Genomic DNA, 23494 nt, shown 5'->3' with positions numbered 1-23494 from the left:
CTAGGCGATCTAATGTTTAGCCAGGGTTGAGAACCGTTGCTTTAAGATAGTCTCCCAAATTTACCAAGTCCCTCTCTTGGAGTTTTGGATTCTGTGGGTCTGGGTTGAGTCTGAGAATCTGTATTTTGCCAAATCCCCCTGGCAATTTTTCTGGTTAGCATGGCTGGGAACACTGGTTTGTGAGTGTTCTCAGAGTGTGTTCAGGCATGAGAACATACTTACACTGCTTTAAAAAATGCAGATTCCTGGAGTCTACATGAGAATGCTGAGTTGGAACACAAACTCCCAAGTGATCCTGATGTACACTACACTTTGAGAACCACTGAACCGAACAAATAAGGACGGACTTTAATAAAACAACAAAGCACATACCTGAAGCGACCTAGGCTCAGTTCATGCCAGCAAAATGAAGTGAAACTGTGTCACAGATAATGTAGAGTAGGGGCTAATCCAGAAGCCGCTGATATTTGCTCCCTCCTTTTCAAAGAAATTTAGAAAGAATGTGGTTGAACATTGTTTGGACCAACACTGTTCAATATCGGACCAGCAGTGTCCAATAGAGCTATAAAGCGAGCCAGAAATGAGTGCTGCATTTGTAACTTTAAATGTTCTAGTAGCCACATGAAAAGTAAAACAGAGCTGGTTAGCTCAGTTGGTTAGAGTGTGGTGTTATAACATCAAGGTCAAGAGTTTGGATCCCTGTACTGGCCAGCTGCCAAAAAAACCCCACAAAAACCAGTAAGATGAAAAAGCTGAAATTAGTTTTAATGTACAGGGGTCATCCAACACTTTATAGAAAGAGTATTATTTTTTAATTCCATTTTTCCATGAACTTTTTGAACTACCCTTATAGTTTAACTTAGTAAGTATATCTGAAATATAATCATTTCAACACATAATCAACATAAAAATGATTAATGAGATATTTTACATTCTTTTTTTTCATACTAAGTCTTCAAACTCAATATGGATTTTACACTTACAGCTCATCTCCATTTGGAGCAGCCACATTTCAAATGCTCAACAGTCGCATGTACATGAGGCTAGTGGCTGCTGTACTGAATGGGCACAAGCTTAGATCTAGCATTAGTTCCCCCCACGCTATACCTTCAGTGTTGTGATGGGGATGCAGGTAAAGCAGGGGCTCATATGTATGCATCAATAGTGGGCTCAGAACATAAAGAACAGAAGGAAGATCTGCATGTGAATATTTATATTTAGTGGCATTTCTTCTCTGGGCACCTCCCTCCCCCAACCCCTTCTCCACCTCCTGATCCACCTTCACACCCCCTCCTTCCCCCTCTGCTTGGAAATGGCCACTGTGACTGCAGTAGAGCCTCCTTGGAGACTCTGAGGACGTTAATCAGTTTCGCAGCTGGAGGCAAAGTGATCTAATGCAGCAATTCCTACATTAAAGGGCTTTCTCTTGGTCCTTCCATTAAGGAAGGGTTTTTGCATGAAATGAAATGTGCTTTGTCTTCACCAGGGCAGACAAAGGATTAAATTAAAAGGGCAATAACCTCGCTACTAGCTGGGCTACTGGGAGGGCAACAGGCAGACTGATGCTCTCTCTGCCTCCATCTTGCTCATGGCTCTGAGAAGTGGCAACCCCCTGAGCCTTTTGGTCTTCCTGGGAATAAGGTGATCATCATATGCTGAACCTGGCTCTAGCAAGGTTCTAGCTGGGTGGGACTTTACAGGTCCATTGAGCAGCTCCTTATTTCCAAGTGGGGGTGGGGTGGGGAACTGAGTCCTTGGCCTGGGCCAGGTAAATCCAGTGAGAACTGAGGTCTTCTGATCCAGCTCCTGCTCATCCCCTTCTCCCCTGTTCTGGCAAGTTCAGTCATTGGAGTCCCACCCCTTTCCTTCCTGAGTGACAGCACCCCCACCCCTCACACCCACACACCCCAATCATTCAGCTCCCCTGACATCTGCCTGCTAACTCAGGAGTCACAATCAGAAGTTTTAGCAAAAGGCATTCCGCTCCAGATTCTTGTTGAAATAAAAAGGAAAAAGCGGTGGTATCAGACAATTCCTACTCTAAACATGTGGTTGCTGCTGGCTGTTCATTTGTTGGGGGAAACACTGTCAAATAGACAGGGATCACTGTCCCTAAGATTAGTGAAGCCTAAATCTTGCAGCATAGGACCTGCGCTGATTATGGAAAAAGAGTGACAGAATGTGAGGGGATAGGATTCACAGTTTTATCAGTAAAGGATTACATTATTAATAGCATCTTGCATTTATTAACGTATCTCTTCTTGAAAACATTCAAATACTGCTGTTGACCTAAAAAGAAACCGAGGCCAAATATATATGGCAAGGATTTATTGAGCCAATATGATGATTGCAACTGGGGAGATACATAGTCAGGTCGCCCTGAGAAATGCATTCTGTTTTATTTATTTATTTATTTATTTATTTATTTATAAGTTTTATTTTGTCGATATACATTGTGGCTGATTATTGCTCCCCATCATCAAAACCTCCCTCCCTTCTCCCTCCCCCCCTCCCCCCCAACAATGTCCTTTCTGTTTGCTTGTCGTATCAACTTCAAGTAGTTGTGGTTGTTATATCTTCTTCCCCCCCCTCGGTTTGTGTGTGTGTGTGTGTGTGTGTGTGTGTGTGTGTGTGTGTGTGTGAATTTATATATTAATTTTTAGCTCCCACCAATAAGTGAGAACATGTGGTATTTGAGAAATGCATTCTGAACAGGGCCAGCAGAGCTTAGCATTTTATGATGATAAGAAGGTGGAAGGATTAAAAGAAAGAGAGGGAATAGCCCCATCTAATTAATTTATTAGGGTTACTATATGATGTATGTATATATATATAGATTTGGGATTGTTACTAGGTTACATAAGGGTTACGAGAAGTATTCTAGGTTTTTGTAAAAATTTTTATTGAATCAAAATTGATTATACATATTTTTGGGGTTCAACATTAAGATACATTGATCAAATCAATATTACTAGCATATATATTGTTACAAATCATAATTATTCTTTATGCCCCTTGTCCAGTCTCTCCCCATCCCCCTTTCCCTCCCCCTCCCCCCTCTAATCACCCTAGATTTCTTCTCTCCCTCTGAAAGAATAATGGTTACTATGTTCATTTGCTGCCCAAAAGATCTGTCCAATGCCGATATGCATGATCAGGTCCCCCAATACTTTCATAGAGCAGATGCCTCTTCCATCACTCTGAAATGGGTTCTATGGAGAGAGACATCCTCCTCCTTTCTTTATCTCTGCTGGTGACTCTCCTTGTGTCAACTCACTCCAGTGGTTGGTGGACCATCTGCGTGGTGGTTGTGGCATCTAGCTGCCTTCATAGCAGCCATGGTTATCATGGTGGCTGTGGTGGGCCACCCACATGGAGGAGATGTTTTTGGCATGCTCCTTGGTGCTGGCAGTGTGCCTGGTTGTGGAGAGTGTCCAATCCCTGACTCCATGCCCTGGGTCCCCAAGTGGGTCCCAAGGCGCTGGCATGGTATGCCTGGTTGTGGGAGGGGGGTCTTGTCCCCTTCTCCATGCCTCGGGTCCCCAGTCAGGTCCCGAGGTGCTGGACAGTGTGCCTGGTTGGGAGGTAGGTCTGGTCCCCTTCTCCATGGCCCGGATCCCTGGGCGGGCCCTGAGGTGCTGGCGCAGTGTACCTGGCTGTGGGAGGTGGGTCTGGTCCCTTTCTCCATGCCCTTGGTCCCCAGGTGGGTCCCAAGGCTCCGGCATGGTGAGCCTGGCTGTGGGAGGGGGATCCGGTCCCCTTCTCCATGCCTCAGGTCCCTGGGCAGGTCCCTGAGGCACTGTCATGGTGTACCTGGTTGTGGAAAGGGGTCTGGTCCCCAGCTGCTAGCCCCAGGTCCCTGGGTGGGCCCCTAGGCATTAGTGGTGTGCCTGGATGTGGGAGTGGGGTCCAGTCCCCAGCTCCAATCCTTGGGTTCCTGGAGGGGCCCCAGAGGCACTGGTGGTGTGAGTGGTTGTGGGTGGGGTCCTGTTCCTGGCCTTATGCCTCATGTCACTGGTGGGCCCCAAGACATTGGTGGTGTGCCTGGGCCGGAACTAATTTTTTGTCCTTTGCTTACTTCTAACACAGGGAAACTTCCTGTGGGAACCAGTAGTTGAGCTATGTTGGTGAGCTAAATTGCTGCTTTTTTTGCTGTTTCCCTAGGGAAGGCTTTTTGTGCAGCTCAGAGTTTAATGGTTGACCTTATAGGTACTTCCGGCTCTCCAGAGACCCTGTGCACCTGGGTTGTGTAAAAACTCTCATCTGGGCCTGAGTTTTTACATCAAACTGCACCCCATGCAATTCTGCATTCCTGACCAGTCTCCTCTGAGTGGTCCTGTGCTGATTGGGGGGTGGATCAGCTGTCCTTGCTGTGTCCCAGTGTTCTCCCGGTGGGCCCATCTCCCCCACCACCCATGCTCCAAACACTTCCCCTGGGACGAGCCCTGGGCTGGTCCCTTGCGTTGAATCACCAGCCTCTGAATGGCTGCCCTTTTTCAGCTGTTCTGGCTCCTCGCTCTTGTGTGGGTCCACGGGAACCCTATTAGTGGTCTTGCTGTCCTGGGGCCACCAAAGTCCTTTTCTCCCCTTCCACCTCCAAGTAACTCCATCTAAAGGGCACAGCTGCGGCTTCTGCTGGCTCCTGCTCCATGCGCTCCTTAAAGCAGCTGTGGCCCAAAACTCTGGGAGCAGTTTTTTCTTTCTCTCATCATGGTTTCACCCGTCTTCATGAGTTCCATAGGTCTCTCCTCCTCTTCACCTGAACTCCAGCAGCCCCAGCTTGGCTGATGTTACATTTTTATAGTTGTAAATTGGTTGGTTTGTGGGAGAGAGTGACGCTGGGGGCTGTCTATTCTGCCGCCTTGACCGGAACTCGGGTTTTTTGGGTTTTTTTTTATGGCTTTCTGGTGCCATTAAGTCTGCTTTTAAGTAAAAACGGTCTTATGATGACATTTTTTCAGGACAGGTGGACATGACCACTGACTTACCCCAGATCTCCTGAGGCACTATAATTTAGCTGACCTAGTCAGAGCAGTGTTTTGATTATCACTTGCCTGTAACCCACTTAGCTCATCTTCATAATACAACACAAGCAGGGGCCACCTTAAGGGCTTGCAGTGGGTAGTTTTTTTAACAGTAGTTTTTTCTCTTCCTGGGCACCCTTTCCACTCTCCTCTCTTGTCTCCCACCTCTGAGCTGGGATGGGGGTGGAAGAGGGGAAAAGAGGGAGAGGAATTGAGGCTTTTACAAAATATTCAGCTTAAATGGAAAGATATAATAGAAATATGGCTTCATATTTGTAACTTACCTGGCTTAGTTAGAAGATTATGCCATGTGCTCTTGGCCTTCTGGGTGGGTTTGGGGCCATGTACTGGTGGCTTGTAGAGTCACTGCCACTCCCTGGACTTGGGAAGAATCTGGGAACTGGGTCTAAAGTAGCCTGGAAGGTGACTGCTCTGTTCTTTAAGGGAAAGGCTGGATTCTTGTTGCTTGTTTTCACTGCAGGCCTGAGAGCAACTGATGGCTGCAAAACTGGCACAGGTTGAATCATTGCCTGTGTCTCGACTGCACAGGGGAGCTCCGGAGGTGGCGCGCTCCCCCGGGGAGCCTGACATTTCAGGAAACTGGGCCAGCTCCCTCTCACTTTCCTTTCTCCCTATAACAATCGCACAGTAAAGGGTGAATGGAGCAGGAAGGATGGCTCCTTGTCTTCCAAACTGAAGCTTTTGTATCTAGGAGCAAACCCTGGCTGCAGAAGGGCTGCAAATAGAGAAACCTGGGGCGGTAGAAAAGGAATATTCCCAGCGGGGAAACCAGAGCGCTTGTCAGACAAGCATTTGTTAACTGAATTGATCTGATTACTCAGGACTTTTCTTAGCCAGCACTGGGGCAGAGAGGGGCTGCGGTTGCTTTTCATTCTGTTTAATTTCTGTTTTCCAAGAATGAATATCAAGGGAGCAGCTTTGATTAAACAAGCCTTTAAAAAGGGGGAGAAAATGCCAGGTTTTACAGAAAGCCTTACTGAGTCGCTTGGCAAATGGCCACATGACACAATATTTTTAGTCTATGGATATTATCTCCTTTCTAAGTACAAAACTGCTATTCCCATTAACGCAGCTCGTAGGTTCAGGGAAAAAAGAAATTAGCCTGGCACTAGAAGAAAAAAAAATTCAAGATTCCAGGAAATTAGCCTCTTAATTGAAATTAAAAAGAAAATTCTCATGTCCCTAGTACTAGAGTTTTCCACACCCTTTCTATCTGGTGCTCTTTCTTTTTCTTTTGTCTTTCCTTTTCTGAATAAGTTGAGAATGTAGGTGGAACTGAAGATTTCCTAGCCAAACCTAGCATTATCATGCTCAAACAGATTTTTTAAAAATGTTTGGCATGATGGCTTTTTGTCGTTGCCTTTTTTTTTTTTTTTTTTTTTTTAGTTCTCTAAGGTGGGAATATTGGTCTCACTTAGATGGGAAATGAGCAAGAAGAAAACCCCAATATTTAACATTTAACAAATATTTATTGAGCATCTATTGTGTGCCGGCCCCTCTTATATACTGGGGACACAGTAGTGGATAAAATGAAGCCCATCGCCTCATGGATCTTATATTCTAACGGGACACTGGTAGTTAACATTTATTTATGGTTTGCCACTTTTCTAGCAATTTACATGAACCCTACGGGGCATGACTTATTGTTACTGCTCTTTCCACAAACTCTCACAGCTAGAAAATGATGAAACCAGGATTCAAATCCAGACGTCAGGCTCCAGAGTCATCGAACTTAATTTACTACCAGAATTCTTGACTCACATTCTAGGCAGGTCTGAGAGTCCTCCTTCTCTGTCCCATCATATCCTGTATTTATCCCTTTTGGAGCACATCTCCCACATCTTCTTTGTTCCCTCAGTTGACCATAAGTTTTTGGAGAGCAAGGCCTGTTTGTCATCTCCGTATCTCAAGGCCTAACACTGCTTAGGACCAACCAGAACTAGGGACCCATCTGCTAGAGCATTTCAAAACACAGGTGGAAAGACATTCTGATTCAGGTGCATATAGTAAATGCCCCCCATGGGTCTCTAAAACCCTGTCATTCCATCACATCCAGCTTGGGCCTCTTATTTATGAGTATGTGAAGATTCTCTGCAGGGAAGGCTCTGCTCAAAGACACAGGATACTCTGTGTGTGGGCAGCTGCAGGCCTAGGCAATTACTGCCCAGGCAGTGAACTGTAGACTTGGTTTGGGATTTACACATCACAACTTGGAGGGCTGCCAAGGTACTTCTACAATTTGGGGGCTGGGAAAAGGGTGCTCCTTGGAACGGCCCAAATATTTCCTCTTAAAAATGGGTAGAAAACACCTAAATGACCAGCAAGAAAGATTTGGTAAAATAAACCCCTACAGTAGAATGTCGTGCCATCATTAATTAACCAGACTATAAAATAAGATTTAAGAATATGAGGAAATGCTCAAGAAATAAATGAAAAGAACAAGATATTATTTTAATTAGAACATCATCTCAATTTTTTGGAGGGTGTATGTTTGCACAGAGAAGAACAGAAGGCTATTCATCAGAATGATGAGATTTTACAGGTGACATTTTTAGGTTCTTGTCTTTCCCACTCTTTTTATAAAAAATATGTTCATTACAGCTAGAAAAACATTAAATAATAAACAAAGTAAACACTTTAAAAAATGGTTTAAAAACCTTATATTGGCCCCAAAGGAAACCTTTAATCTGTTGTCTGTGCACTCTCTTTTCTTGTAGTGGGAGCTCAGCAGAAATCACAACACAGCAAATTGCCAGGTTGGAAACCTTGGCCAGTGTTTCCTTTGATTCTAGACTTCAGGGGCTGTAGTTCTGGTTGCAAAACCTCTACTGATTATCTGATTCAGAGATCTAAGGCCTTAAGGTTAGATCATCCCTCATCCTAGCAGGAAATAATAAAACCGTCTAACCTTAAAGCCCTTTGGAACAAATGGATATAAACATGTTAAGTCTCGGGTGTTGCTGTGGCCCTTTGTCTTTTACAGTGTGCGTTCTCATTTAATCCTCACGATAGCATGGAGGAGCAACTGGTGGCATCATCCCTAAGTTATAGGCAAGGAAGGGACTTGACCCAGATCTTGTGGCAAGGACCAGAACTTGGACCCAAGCTCTTCACCTGCTTCTTTGACTCCATCGTGGGAGCAAGGAAGCAACCTCAGTGAGCAACCATGGGCATGACAGGCCGGGCCCTCCCATGGGCTGGCCCATAGCGGGCTGTATAGATAAGCCTGCAAGTTCCTGTCAGGCCAAGTGCTTCTGGGCAGGCATCATCAAGAGAGCTGGGCTAGGCAGTGGGAGCCGAGAATGACAGACTCTCAACTACCCAAAGACGTGGGAGGGGCTTTACCAGTGGTCACATACCTGGGATTAGATTTAAAAATGGCTCTTCTGTATCTCCAGAGCAGGTTCTAATCTGATTGTCAGCTGCTACATTTCACTCTCAGCTCAGCATTGTCTCTTCCCTCGTTCTTTTTTATCTTCTCAATGAGTGATGCGTGTGTGCGTTTTTATACCCCACTATATTGTGAGCTCTTTTAAGAGAAGAGACCAGATCTTATTCACTATGGTATAGTCCTCATACTTAATGCGTGGTATGTGTTTGAACACTGCTGGTTTAAGCTAAGACATAGAATCAAAGCCAGAACTTGTCCAGAAGCAGAAGTGAGAACACGGAGACAGGCAGAAGGAGACTGGACTCAGAAGCAGAGTCTGCCTGGACAGGGGCCTTTTACATGTGTCCTGTCATTGAAGCAGGATCCAGTGACCAGCTTCTCAGAGTGTGGCCAATTAGGGCCAAGAGGCTCAGACCAGCAGATCCAGTCTCTTGATTCAGGAGCCATTAAGTCCAGAACTGCTCATTTGGACCTCAGCCTGACCCATCAAGAATGGGCCATGGGCCAAGAATGTAAAATAGCAACTGAACAAACACATCTCCTGAGGAAAGGTGTACAGGGGTGCTGACTTAATTACATTTTCCTTGTTTTTTAGTATTTTCTGATTTCACCCTCAAAGAGCTTCAGAATGTCTGCTAATGGTACCCTCTTCTCTACAATAGAATTGGACTTTGAAGCAGGACACAGAAGGTAGCCTTGCCAATGACCTTGCCTGAAGTATCATTTATCTGAGGGTAAAAAGACTCCCAAGGGGGCAGCCATAGTGCCATCTGAGGGCAGCTGGGGCCCCCCACTGTGAGTTTAGAGGGCAGTGAGCCCCAGAGAGGAGAAGGGAATAAGGTAATTGTCTGGGAGCCCCTTTCCTGTCCTGAGCCTTCACCTCCAGATGATAGAAGGACATGTGGGAAAGGGTGCCCACATGTCAGAAGGATTACTCAGGTGCACCATCTGGTTTGGGAGAGCCAGGCACCTGAGAAAAGGGGCTGGTGAGCATGAAAGCAGCTGGGTCGGGCCAACAGGACTCTCAGGAAAGACCAGGCTTTGTGCCTGAACACACATGAGTCAGGGGGTCACCGGGTGAGGCTCCTGCGTCTGCCCACGTGTGACGACTAGCGCTAGTTACTTAAGCCCCAGGAGCATCCTTCCTCACGTGGGTGTGGCGTGTACCTTGCAGGGCACACGTGCATCGTGGCTGCAGCAGACGCCCCCCAGGGAGAGGAGGGCTGCGGATAAGAACTGTAGATAAGAACTGGTGGAGGGGGGGGATGTGGGGTTCAGAGATGGGGAGTGAAGGGTGGACCTAGTAGGTCTCACTATGGCAGGAGCATATGGAGGGAGGGGTGGCCAGAGAGGGGCCAGACTCCCCCCTCACTCCTCCCATCCCAATTTTTCCCCTTCCCATTTTGAGGTGGTGTCAGCAAAGCTTGATTCTCTCCTTTGGAATGTTTCCCTAACAGTTTCCCTCTCATTGTGGAAGTGAGGGATAGCAGCGGCCTCAAAGCCTCCACAGCGCTGCGGGTGAACACTGTGAACGTCAACGATGAAGTCCCTCGCTTTACCAGGTAGGCCCGAGGCACGCAGGACTCCCTCCTCTGACATATTCAAGACAGGCCAGGGTGATGACCTTTGCTCTGCCCTAGAGCAGAGGGAGGAGGCATGAACGCTTCAAGGTTCTGTATCTGGGCCTCTGGACTTCTGCTTTCCGCCTTTGTCCCCTGTGCCTTCTGCACCCCCATTCACACATACTGTGCAATTATGGATGTGGTAGGAGAGGGGTGGAGTTGCTACCATGCACACGTAGAAGTCAGTATAAAGCAGGTCCTTTTTATAATAAAATGCTCCATGTTAACAATAGTGGAATCCTAGAGCACACATCACTGTCAAGACTTCACAAAGCCCGCTCTTGAGTGTCGTCCTCCCACCGAGCAGGGGTCTATGTTAACAGTGCCGGAGATGCCTGCCTGCTGCGGGGTGCACTAAGTGTCTTCCTGCCATGGGGATCCAGAAAAGAGATCTGGCTCTGTCTGGCAGCTCCTATGGGCAGCCGAGGTGAGGAAGGTCAGTAGGTGGGGAGCCACCTGTGGGAACGTGCTTGGCACCATCACAGGCACGAAGGGGAGACTCGATACTGTTGTCGATGTGGATTTAGGAGGGGAAGAGAGGATTCTGAGCTAGCTAATGGCCCTCCTGTAAGGCAGCTTGGCTTCCTGGTTATAGAGTCTCTTCCCATCCCGGTCCCTGAGATGGGCACGGGAACCTACCACAAGGGAAATGGCAAAATCGCCTGCCTGGGGATTACCTGCATGAACAGCTGTGAACAGATTCAGCATAAGATATTCCACCAACCAAAGCCATTGTATCATGTATTATTTGTCAATTAAAAATAATATATATAAAAAAAACAAGCCAGCAGGCCCCAGAACTAGTAAGAGTGCTTGCAAAAATATTCTCAGACTGGGAGATATTAAGGTCCCCCATTCTCTGGCTAACCTGGTGCCACTTTGCAAACCTATCACACTTGTGAAACTTCTGGATGTTTGCATGGTCTACAGCCCATTGCTGGTGTCAGTATGGAGGAAGAGCAGCAGATGAACCCCCACGTACTGCTTCCTGTCAGTGCCTGTTGCCATAGGCTCAGAGAGCACAGTGCATTTCTGCTGACGGTTGCTCCAGGAGCATAGTCCAGGCAGTTTATAAATAGTTGTGACATCCCAGCCCTGACTCAGGCTCAGGTATTGGCCTGCACAGATCTGCAGATTCATCAGTCACCCCAGAGAAGGTGATGGCTATGTGGCTGGAGCCTATGCGTCCTTCTCAGGCCACCCCCCACCACATGCCCAGCTTGTGAGGTGGGGAAGCATGTTACTGGGCTTGCAAAGGGGGAAATAATAAGCTCTCCCTGGGGGCAGCACTTGTAAACAATCTGGTTTGGACTACATCTTCCAAAACACAGTGATTGACCTTAGCAGAGAGAGAAGATACCCTGGCTGGTTTGGGGGGCACCCAGAGGTCAGTCTGGGGTTCTCCGGTTCTCACTCTTGGTTTGAGAGGTGAGCCTATCAAGCTCAGCCCCAGGCAGAGAGTGTGACCTGTGTGTGTGTCTAACATTTTTTTTAACTGGTCTATTTTACTGCTGACAGAACTCCACGGATGGTGGTGAGGATGGAGACCTTGAACTCCCAGAGGAGAATCGGGGCAGGTGGCGGTCCTGGCTTTGCTAGACTGCTTGGTTAGCCTCATTCTCAGCCTTCCACACAACTTGAGATGATTTGCTTGGTTTCAAACTAGGTGCTGGCTTGGAGGGCTTTCATGTTCCCCTTGAACTTCTGATCCTCCTTTTCCTCCAAATCAATGCTAACAGTAACCATAATTATTTGACTCAATATTAACACAATCAAATCCTCAACCCGACTCAAGTATACTGAGTTTGTGTGTGAAACAGAAATGTAAAATGTAGAAACAGCCCTTCTGTCTTTGCTACTGTCTAAACTCTTGCAATGAATACAACCAGAGGAAGTACTATTCCCATTGCTGAAAATGTCTCACCATTTTATCCCTGGGTGGTTACAGATGCCTGACTGCTTTATGGACTCATGATATGCACTCCAGGATTCTGCTATTATTAAGGCTGAGCTCTTTATTATAAAAGTTCCTGCCTTATGTTTACTCTTTACACATGCATAGTGCTTGCTGTTTCACAGAGCGCTTTAGTTTAGAGTTGGGCAGGTAGGTTTTTCTCTCCTTCTGCCCATTTCTTTTACATTTACTCACAGTCCTTTTCCACTTGGTGCCTGGCAGTGTCAAGCACATGTTAGTCACTTACTAAATACTCATTCATAGCAATGAAGCCATCCAGTCATCCAGAATTCATACGCTGTCTCATGAGTGTGGCCATCGGCCCTTACCTACCCCTCGCCCAAGCTCTGGTGATCAGGGGTGATGGGGCAGAAGGGTGTAGGAATGTGAGTGGCGTCAGAGCTCCCTGTCAGGGTAGCCCCTGGCTTCACTGTGCATTGAATAATTGATCTTAACCATGGTCAAATTTTTTGTTGAATGGTATTTTATACACACCTGTATCTTGGATTCCCAAATCAAATAGACCAAAGATTTTATCTTCTGCCAGACCCAATATCAGAACAGCCAAGGAGAGAATATTTTTACTGGAGGAGCTGTGCCATAACCAGTAGCCTGACCAGTCCCCTTCATGGGGACCTGATTTCCTGGAGCATACAGCGTGGACTAAATGAGGCTTCAGAACAGCATTTCTTAGACAGTGGCACTTCTGACGTTGAGCCAGCTATTTCTTTGTGGTTGGGGCTGTCCTGTGCATTGCAGGATGTTTAACAGCATCTCTGGCTTCTACGCCCTAGGGGCCAACAGCAGCTTCCTTCCCTAGATGTGACAAGCAAAAATGTGTCCATACATAATCGCCCCCAGCTGAGAACCATGTCTTAGAAGGGAGAGAAGGAGGGAGAAGGGGATTTTCCTCCCCAGGTGTCCACTTGCTGTCCTGTGGGAGGCTGGGGGTCTGTTGTGATCACCTCTGGCACTGCCTTATTATAGTCCTTCTCAGATTTTAAATGTATACAGAGCCACTGGGCATCTTGTGAAGATGCAGCTGCAGATTCAGTGGTCCAGAGTGCTGGACCTGATATCTGCATTTCTAGCAACTTCTTGGAGATGCCAGTTCTGCTTATGCTGCGAGCATACCTGGAGTAGCAAGGGCAAGGCTGTAAGGGCACCAGTGTCATAGTGATCTCTTTGTTGGAAGTTAACAGGATCCACTCACAGTAACCAAAGAAAGAACATGCTTCATTAGAAACGGGGGGTCCCACAGAATGGACAGCAGGGCTTAGACTAGCCTTGAGAGGCGCCTCCCTCTCTCCTCTGGCTCTGGTTTTGGTTCTTGTCACCCTGCCTCTTTGGCTCCAACCCACTTTGCCTCTTCCTGGACCCAGCAGGGGGCAGCACTGCAGACTTGCTGAGGAGGGCGTGTGTCTGGTAAGTAAAAGGATTAATGAGCCTACTTTGGTGGATACTGGGTGGGCAGAGGCCCAGAGCACTGGAGTGACTTCTAGGGCTGAACAAGAATATTCTTCCCCAACTGTGGAGTGTGCCTACAGGAGACCACCTCACAAATGGGGGCAGAAGCCCAGCATCTAGGGAGGAGATCCTGTGGGGAGAGAGGGTGAAGGCCTGGTTCCAGCCTTTCTCTGCCTGCCCACGACACTAGCTAGAAGTTTCCTGTCCTTTCTCCTTCCTCCAGTCCTACCTACCTTATAGGAATGGTGAGATAGAACTGTGTGTTAGATCTGAAGTATGGTATGCTCCACTTAAAGAAGATCCCGTGTGGGAAAGTTTAGGAAACGAGGAAATCAGAGGCGACCCTTTGTCCCACTGAAAAGACCTTCCCTCAGCAAAAGGGCTTCTTGTAGAGTTATTTTAAACAATAAACTTCCTTTGGTGAATTCAGAATTACTCAGTTTACCCAAATTGTATAGGTAAAACTTCCAACCTATTGATCTTAGTACTGGTCTTTCCCAAAGACATTGGTGATCTGAGGAAGTTGGGTGAGTTGGTGATTTGGCGTTATACTTGGAGGACAGTGCTCTGACATTGTCTTCTGCTAGGGAGGCTTATTTCTCAGTTCAGAGAGCTGACTTCATGATTAATGCAACTTGGAAAGGTGTACAAAAAAAAAAAGGAAGAAATAAAAGTGAGCAAAAGCAGTAGAACAGAGAAGCTCTACATTTTTTCCAGCTTCTGGAGGTAACCGTGGGATGGGAGTCAGAAACAAGGGAGGAAACCTGTAATTGTGGACATTACATCCAAGTGTATTTAAAAAAGAATTTAGGAAAGTTTTGCACACAAAATGGGAGAGCCAGAGAAGATAATTGGATAGGATAACTATCCTTATTTTAAAATGTGTTAATGCTATGGTTGATGTGAAATGGCATCAGGTAGGTGTGCATAGAGTCAAATACTGTGGCCCATGTAAATTGTTGCAGTAACAGTCTGGCACTTTTTTCACATCCACAGTAAATACAAAAGCCAGTCTCCCCTCCTTTCAACTGCTGTATTCTCCTTCTGAGCATGTTGATGCAACTGAAACAGCTCAGCGCTATGTTTAGCACTAACCAAAATACCCATTGCCCAGACCCCAGCTCCCGTGCTCCTGAAAATTAACTGTGTCTGCTGTATTCTGTTCCAGTTCAACACGAGTGTATACAATTCCAGAAGAACTGAGTCCAGGAACCATTGTGGCCAATATCACAGCTGAGGACCCTGATGGTGAAGATTTTCCCAACCACCTCCTCTACAGCATTACCACTGTCAGCAACTATTTTATGATAAACCAGTGTAAGTCATATACATCCATCCTTAAGTGCGTCCTCTAATTCAGCCATTAGGGTGGTTATACAATATTTGATCTATTCTGGTCTGGGGCACTCCTTTCTGTCTAGAGTCATCATTAGTTACCAGGGTAGTCAATGTACTAAAAGCAGCTGGCATGGGAGTTGGGGAAACTGGACAAGGGCCAGGGTTGACAGCTGTGTCACCCTTCACCTTCATAGGGGTGAAGAGATTTCTCACCCATTGTTAGGTTCATGGCTGAGACCCTCTATAACAAAGGACCGATTAACAAGAGAAAAGCAGACAAATTTATTTAACACAGGAGGCTTCAGAAATGAAGACCTGAAAAAACAGGGAAAACCATGTATTTTTATGCTAAGTTTGACAAAGCAGTAATTGTGAAGTATTACTGGAGGGTAAGAGGGGCATGATCTAATGGCAACAGACTGGGGGTAGGCCTGATTGTTCAGATTCTTCTCGGCATCTCTGTGTCTTCCAGGATAGGGACATTCCTTTCCTCTGTGTATAGGTAGGGTAACTCTGGAATGAAGGTCTTATGACTGCTTCAAAGGTCAGAGAATTCTTTTATGGCCTACTTAAGGGGAGAAGGGCAGAAGGTCAGAGAGACCTTCCTACTTCTGTTTTCTCAAGTGCCAAAACACCATATCTGAGGGTAGAGTGTCCTGACCCTATCATCTTTGAGGAAGATAGGTATGTAAGGATGGATGGGTTACCTGTCCTGAGGGTACCCTGAAGTCTTCTGAAGAGAGGGTCTATGCTAGCACTATTCAATAGAAATAGAATTAAGCTTCATATGTAATTCCCAAGTATCTAGTAGTCACATTTTTAAAAAGTAAAAAGAAACAGGCAAAATTAATTTTAATAAGGCATTTTATTTAACCCAACATACCCAAAATATTATCATTTCAATAATTAATATACAAAAGTTATTAATGGGATATTTTACATTATTTTCTTTGGTACCAAGTCTTGGAAGTTTGCTGTATGTTTCCTACTTACTGCACATCTCAGTTCAGACTAGCCCCATTTCAAGTGCTAAATAGCTACCTGTGGTTAGTGATGGCCTTACTGGACAGGGTCACTCTAGATCAATCTGCTGGACTGCTGGGAGTTATTTTCTCATCTATCTCAGCGCAGAGAAAGAGAGTTTCTCCCTTCTATAATAGCCATCTGACAGGCATTATGCTGAGTGGTTCACATGAATTCCATCTCAAGTACTCAGCATGACAATCCAATGAACTGTCATAATCCACATTTTATAGATTAAGTAACTGAGGCATAGGGAGAGACTCAGACAGGTTAAATGACCTGTTCTAGGTCTCACAGCTCCTCAGTTTGAAGCAGTGATACCAATCTAGACTGCCTGACTCATAGCCTGCCCTGAACCACCCACAGAAATCTCGATCACATCACCAACAAGGACATCACTCTGCAAAATGATTTTGTGCAGGCAGCCTTGGACAATCCCAGCAAGACAATGTGTTTTTGGCCCCATAGGCTTTAGGGCTTTGAGATACCTGTTCTGAAGGAGGCAGGCAAAGGCAATAATTGTGCTTTACCTCTGAAAACTTCCTAGTGCCCTGTCATCGAGGACCTCATTCAGCTGACAGTGTAGGGATGAACAACCGTGGTTGAGAATTCTGTTTGCTCTAGCATTGCAAAATCGAACTTTTAACAAGTACAGTGTTTTTTGGGGGGAGAATATAAGGGGTCTTCAAAAAGCTCATGAAAAATGTGTATTATGAAAAAATATGCATGGGATTCAAAACTTTTTTGCACCCAAATAAACTCATACTAGCTTGTTAAAATATATCTGAACAGGATCTAGTTTGACACACTAAGAAGAATAAGGCATCAATTTGAAAAGAGCCCCTATAAGAGCAAAGTGAATTGTGCTAAAACTGAAGCAAGAACAAACGTCAAATTTATGGTGAAGCTTGGGTGGAAGAATGGTGAAATTTCTGATGCTTTATGAAAAGTTTGTAGGGACAGTGCTCCAAGGAAATCAGCAGTTTACAAATGGATAACTGGTTTTAAGGGGCAAAATGATTTTGAAGATGAAGTCTGCAGTGGCAGATCATCCGAACAATTTGTGAGGAAAAAATTAATCTTGTTTGTGCCCTAATTGAAAAGGACTGTCGATTAATAGCAGAAACAATAGCTGACACCATACACACTGCAATTGGTTCAGCTTACACAATTCTGACTGAAAAATAACTGTTGAGCAAATTTTTTGCTTGACAGGTGCCAAAACTGTTGCACCCAGATCAGCTGCAGACAATAGCAAAGCTTTCCATGGAAATTTTCAACAAGTGGGATCAAATTTCTGAAGCATTTCTTTGAAGAGTTATAACAGCAGATGAAACATGGCTTTCCTTGTACCATTCTGAAGACAAAGTACAATCAAAGCCATGGCTACCAAGAAGTAGAAGTGGTCCAGTCAAAGCAAAAGCAGACCAGTCAAGAGCAAAAGTCAAGACAACAATTTTTTTTTTTGGATGCTCAGGCATTTTGCCTGTTGACTCTCTAGAGGGCCAAAGAATGATAAAATCTGCATATCATGAGAGCATTTTGAGAAAGATAGCAAAAGCTTTAGCAGAAAAATGCCCAGGAAAGCTTCACCAGAGAGTCCTCCTCTACCATGACAATGCTTCTGCTCATTCCTCCCAACAAACAAGGGCATTTTGCAAGAGTTTCAATGGGAAATCTTTAGGCATCCACCTTACAGTACTAATTTGGGTTCTTCTGACTTCTTTTTGTTTCCTAATCTTAAAAAGTCTTTAAAGGGCACCCATTTTTCTTCAGTTAATAATGTAAAAAAGACTGCACTGACATAGTTAAATTCCCAGCCACTTCTGTTCTTTAGGAATCAACTAAATGGCTGGTGTCATTGCTTATGAAAGTGTCTTGAAATGTTAAGAAATAAAGTTTATATTTTTAATGTTTATCTTTTAATTCCATTTCCCACAAACTTTCTGAAATTCCTGATGTTTATTAAGACTCTTTAGTTGCAAATAACAGAAACTAAGGCAAACCAAACTAAGTGAGAGAGTGAGAGAGAGAGAGAAAGGGACATCTATCAACAGGATATTGGGTATTGCATAAGAGTCAAACGGTCAGGGCATAAAAAGGGTGTAAACCAGTGCTTTTCAGAGACCTCAGTGGCTAGAGTTCTGGCCTTTTACCAGTAACTCCCCTATTAACCAGGCTGATTCCCCAGTGTGTGTCTTTGTTACAATGTCTCCAGTAAGAGAACCCAGCAGCTCAAGCTGGAGTCAGTTATCTACCAGCCAGTCAACTATGGGCAAGGGCTGCTGCCAGGAGCCCAATACGGAAGAGTGGAGTGAAAAATTCTAGAAGGGTCAGGCCATACTGATACCTCAATAAATGTCTAATACAGGAACTTCCACAGGTTTTTTAAAAAGATATATTTGTATAGAGGATATTGTCTGTGTAAGCCAGTCCTTACAGTAGAATGGTCTTTTCCAGCTTTCTCCAAGCTTCCTTTACTCTTCATTTCTCTTCGAAGGGTCATGTTCTAACCTTTGCCTTCTTAGTGACTGGTACAGTGCAAGTGGCTCAGAGGATAGACCGTGATGCAGGTCAATTAAGACAAAATCCCACCATTTCTCTGGAAGTTCTGGTAAAAGACAGACCCTATGGGGGTCAGGAGAATCGCATCCAGATAACCTTCATTGTGGAGGACATCAATGACAACCCTGCTACGTGCACCAAGTTCACCTTCAGGTATTCACATGTTAAAACTTGCACCTGACCTTTGACCTCTTTGGTGGTCCTTGACCCTTTGGCTTCTCTGGTGTATTCTCAGGAGGAACTAAAGAATTATGGGTGTTTGGGGAAATGGCTCATTACGATACGTAGATTTTTACATATTGTCCAACTTTGTTCAGAGGTTTTCTTTTCATCATCCTTTTTTCTTCCCTCTCTATTTTCTTTCCTTTCATTATTTCCCTTCTCCACTTTCTAACTCCATTAAGAATTATTTTTTTTTATTTTGCTCCCTTCTATAACATGTTCATCTCCGTTGGTGAAAAGTACTACAGGGACTTGTTAGACCCTCTCTGGACTGTGCCTTTTCTGAATTTATTGCCACTATTCTCTAGACAGTGCTGTTAGTTAGCAGTTAGAATAGATGCTTGAGACTCGGGATCGGTAACTAGGAACTCCCAGGGAAACAGACCAACAGTAATATGAATAAATCAAACCAAGCACTTATGTAAAACAAAGCATCTAATTCACCTTACACAACTTAATTGCGTATAAACAAGAGGCAACTGAAAGAGGAAAAACACAGCTATGAGTTATTTTGTGTATTTTGACCCTTTCTCACAATCTATTTAGGTATTTAAGAATAAAGTCCCTTGTGATTCTGAGTTAATATGCCTTTTTGAAAACAGTATTGTCTCTCTGCGATTTTGTCAAAAAGCCACAAGATTATGAACTCCCTTGCTTGGCTTCATCTCTGCGGTTTCATACCAGCCAGCGTCTGGTTTCTTGGGAATCTGAAGGGGATTCTTCAGTGGGAGTGGAGCACCTTAGCAGTGACCCTTGCCCTGAGAGCGCCCTGCATCTGGAGCAAGGCTGAAGGCCAGAGTGGGTCTCAGTTTCAGATGTCCCCCTGGGGGAGAATCTCTTGAGATTATCTGGCTAGTTTTGTGAGTTTATCTGGCTAGTTTTGTAAGTTTGCTCCAGGTGACTTTGGACAGAGACCCAATATATAGTATGGCCGTACAAAGGACCCTAGACAAAGATTGTTTAGGGTAAGCAATAGATACATAAATACCTTTATTATGCTTATGAATGTCTCCCTGTTCTCCCAATTGACCTGCCCAGTGTAATGCTAGAGATTCAGTGTGGCCTTGAGTCTGATATCAAAACAGTTCGGCTCTGTTCTGAACACATCCCTGATCTGTTCCTTCAGATCTAGTCTCCATCCTGCTTGGTGTCCTGGGAGGCTGCTCCCTTGCCTTCCAGCTTTGGGTTGGCCAGTGGGGTGCCCTGAGGAGGTGGAGAGTGAGGGCAGGGTGTTTATACCCCCGCTCCCTACCTGTCAGCTGCTTGCATCCCTCCACCTCCTGAAGGCCTCACCTTCCTATAAGGCAGCCCTCTGCACACAGGACTCCCTGCCCTGGGTGCTGGTTTCAGGAACTGTTGCCTCCACTGGCTCCTCTGGGTCTTGGGGTTGTAATGATTCTCTATTCTTACTACCCCTGAGGTATCGCACCACCCCTTGAGGTGTTCATATACCTTGTGTTCACTTTTGTAATAATTCCTTTACTATGTCCTCCTAGAATTATCCTCATTTGCCTTCTACTTCCTGCTAAGACCCTGATAAAATCAGAGTCTTGACCTAATAGGTGCTATCCCAACCCACACATTCATGCACCTCAGAGTCTGTCAGATGGGGATGGTTGCCATGGGTAGTTAGGACTGTGACCTCCACACCATCACATTGATAAACTGAACCCACCCTCTTGAGAAAAGTCTGGGTCCTGGGGACGGAGTAGAGATGATTTGTGAAGTCACACTTACACTTCCTTTGAAAATGTAAATCTCTGCTAGCACTCTTGGGTGGTTCCAGTGCATCCTGGGGAATTGCTGTGGTCCTGCCTTTCTAGACCCTCCTGCTCTTCTTGGTTCCCCTGTCCTGGGTTAAGAAGTAAGAACTCTGGGGATCAGTGCCTGAAGAGGACTGTGCTGTCTCAAATCTTCCTTGTCTGTTTTCTCCCTTCATTGCATATCCTTTAAGTGCACATTCTGGCTTCCTGGGGTTCAGAGTTCCCTGAGGCGTGGGGGGAGTCTGCAGACTGAGTTCCATGTTAGCTGGTGAAATCACGTTTCGAATGTCCTGAACTGTCCAGGTAAGCCCACAGACAGTCCTGCTCTTGATGGTCTTCTCTCCAAATTAGTCCCAAAGGTCAACACTCAGTCAGTAACTGGACTAGTCGTATTTACTCCTGAAGATAATTCTGGACAACGCTCAAGTCCCTCCTCCGGGCTTTTCCAGCAAGCGTGACTCCCAGCCATCCTACGAACGCCACGATGTGAGGAGGGACGACCCACGGGCCCCTTCCTCTGCCCTTGGGAAGTGGAAGTCTTCGCTCCAGAAGCCCAGCCCGTGCGTCCCAGGCCTCCTTTGCACACCGGGCGGGGGTGGGGAGAGGCCGAGAAACCCTGGCCCTGCGTCACCACCGTCCTCGCATCCTGGATCGCTTCTCCATTCCAACCTTGTCAGTGGTGCTGCCGCAGTCTCTGACACTCGTTCCTAAGTATTAATTCCTTCTCCAGGGGTCTTGGGCGCGGTCCCTGCTTTGGGGTTTGGGAACAGACAGAAGAGTGAGCGGGGGATGTGGGGGCGCCCGCAGCCGGTGAGAGGGGCCGGGTTTTTGCAGGTCTCCGGGCTGTGCGCCTGGGGCGGAGGGCGGCGGGGAGGAGGCGGGCGCCCCCTGCCGCCCCCCGTGGGTCCCTGCAGGTTCCCAGTCCTTGGCACAGAGGCCCCGCGGCTTTCCCAGGCTGGTGATGAATGAGCCCAGGGCCCCTTGGAGGCATCAAAGACACCGTGACAGCCCCCGCTCTGGTTGTAAATTGTCAGGCGCTTGGCTGAAAGCGCTTTGCAAGCTGTTTGTGAGCAAGAGGCGGGGGAGGTTGTCGGATTCACCTTTGCATGAGGAGGGAACGGTGGTTGGAGGGCTGGGAGCGAGGGCAACTCGCCTTTGAGGCAGGGATTGATGAATGAGGGGGAGTGGCCTTCCTAGTCACGCGTTTAGAGGAAAAATACCAAGTGTCAGGGAAGAATGAACATGCCAGGCAGCTCGAGTGGCCAAGTGTGGAGGCCTCTTTGGAGGGCTGAAATGTCTGGCTTCAGGGCCCTGGGTGATGCAATCTCCTGGCTTCTGCAGAGCTGTAGTCGCAATCAGATTCCCCAACCGTCTGTGGGCCTGGATATTCATTGATGGAGCTTAAAGAAAAGTTTGCGTGTCTTGATGCACCAGCTTTCTTGGACGGTCCTTGAAACCATTCTGAACCACTCTTTTTTCCCTGTAAAATGGGGACAAGTATACAAATCTCTTGGAGATGAGGGAATTAGAGACAGTGTTTTTAAAGTGCTTGCTATGATACAACATGTAGTTGGTGTTTAGTAAACAGTATCTATTCTAAGTACTTATGAATAAAACCATGACATTGTGCCATCCAGGAAGGAATGAGAATGCTCAGATCCAACCGTGCTGAAACACAGGGGTGATCTTCCCAGTGAGGCATGTGGACACTCAGTTACACCTGCTTCCTCTCTAGCAAGCAAGCCCAGTCATGCTCAGCAGCCCAAGACCATCCTGGCTGTTAAACATTGCTCCACGTACGCTGAGCCCAGAGCCCATTTTAGCGGCCATTAAGTAGAAGGGAGCATAATTTGGTTACAGAGAGGTATAGAGGATTAAAGAACTTCACACATGTTAGTCTGGGTGCTCCAAGAACCAGATGCCAAGACAGGATTAAATGCGTAAGGCTTTTATCAGGGAAAATGCCTGTGGGAGAACATGGGGAGAGAGCTGCACAAGGCTGACGGAGGGATCAGACCTGAGTGAGGGAGACACGGAGGGAAGGTGGTTGGAAATGTTCTAGAATGCCATATAGTGTAAGGGAGTTTTGGCTGGGGCATTGGGTCAAATGTCCTGGAGCCAAAGTCAGCTGGACAGGAATGAGCCTGTCTTAGTACCTCTGCCACTCCCAGTCATTGGAACATGGCCTCTCTGCAAAGATAGTGATGGATTTCAGAGCATAGCAGCTGGGGCCTGTGGTCAACGGGCTCCCATGGGTGAAAGTCTTCCAGGCACATTCTCGTGGCAGCCGTAATATATTTTTGTAAGAAATTCTGTCAAGGCAAAATATGATTGAGGTGGGTAGCAAAACCAGAAACAAAACCCACATGTTCTTCCCTGTGTGCATGTACCTTTGCAATGTGATTTTACTATCCCTCCCATCAAGAGACGAGTCTCTCCTTCTACTCCTTGAATCTGGGCTTGACCACATGAATTGCTCTGGTCACTGGAACATTCGCAAACACGGCACAACAGAAGCTTGCAAAGTGCTTTTGCGCATTGGGATTTGCCCCCTCTTGCTACTTTTGGAACCCCGAGGTCTCCAGATCTCCATGCCAAGAGCCTGGACTGGCCTTCTGGAGGAAGAGAGATAAGCCGAGACCAAACACCTCTCATCACCAAACGTGTGAGAGAGGACATCCTAGACCACCCAGCCCCTGCCAAGCTGAACTAGAACCAAAAGAACCGGGTAACCCACAGTACTGTGGGAAATAATAAATGATTGTTGTTTTAAGTCATTAAGTTTTGGGCTGGTGTGATATTAGCAAAAGATAACTGACATGATTTATGTCCATTTTATAGATGGAGAAACTGAAACCTGGAGACATGAGAAAGGCCCTCAATGAATTGAAACCTACCAGTGTTAATCAGTTTTCCTCAGAGCCTCCTGTACCAAGTGGGCTTAACCAGAAGGCTCTGAGTTTGGGGCGGCTTTACTCACTTGTGGTATTTGCCTAGACCCTGGAGTCAATTGAGATTGGGACCCCCAAATTCAACCCTTAATAAACCTCTTTTGAATGAATGATACTAAGGTATTAGGAGGTACTTCTATGACACCAAAGCCA

The 23494-nt window shown here is 46.1% G+C and overlaps 1 protein-coding gene across 1 annotated transcript in view; it reads left to right on the top strand.

The window, feature by feature from the left end:
- Positions 1 to 23494, top strand: part of CDHR3 (cadherin related family member 3) — a 62202-nt gene that overhangs the window by 19788 nt on the left and 18920 nt on the right. Inside the window, exons 5-8 of the mRNA XM_063101220.1 lie at positions 9032 to 9126; positions 9894 to 9998; positions 14648 to 14796; positions 18369 to 18558. Of these exons, the coding sequence (XP_062957290.1) occupies positions 9032 to 9126; positions 9894 to 9998; positions 14648 to 14796; positions 18369 to 18558 (539 nt within the window). The remainder of the gene's footprint in view (positions 1 to 9031; positions 9127 to 9893; positions 9999 to 14647; positions 14797 to 18368; positions 18559 to 23494) is intronic.

The sequence above is a fragment of the Cynocephalus volans genome, chromosome 6 (assembly GCF_027409185.1).
Source record: "Cynocephalus volans isolate mCynVol1 chromosome 6, mCynVol1.pri, whole genome shotgun sequence".
NCBI lineage: Eukaryota > Metazoa > Chordata > Mammalia > Dermoptera > Cynocephalidae > Cynocephalus > Cynocephalus volans.
The sequence above is the reverse complement of the archived record's forward strand: the minus strand, read 5'-3'. Positions and strand labels throughout refer to the sequence as shown.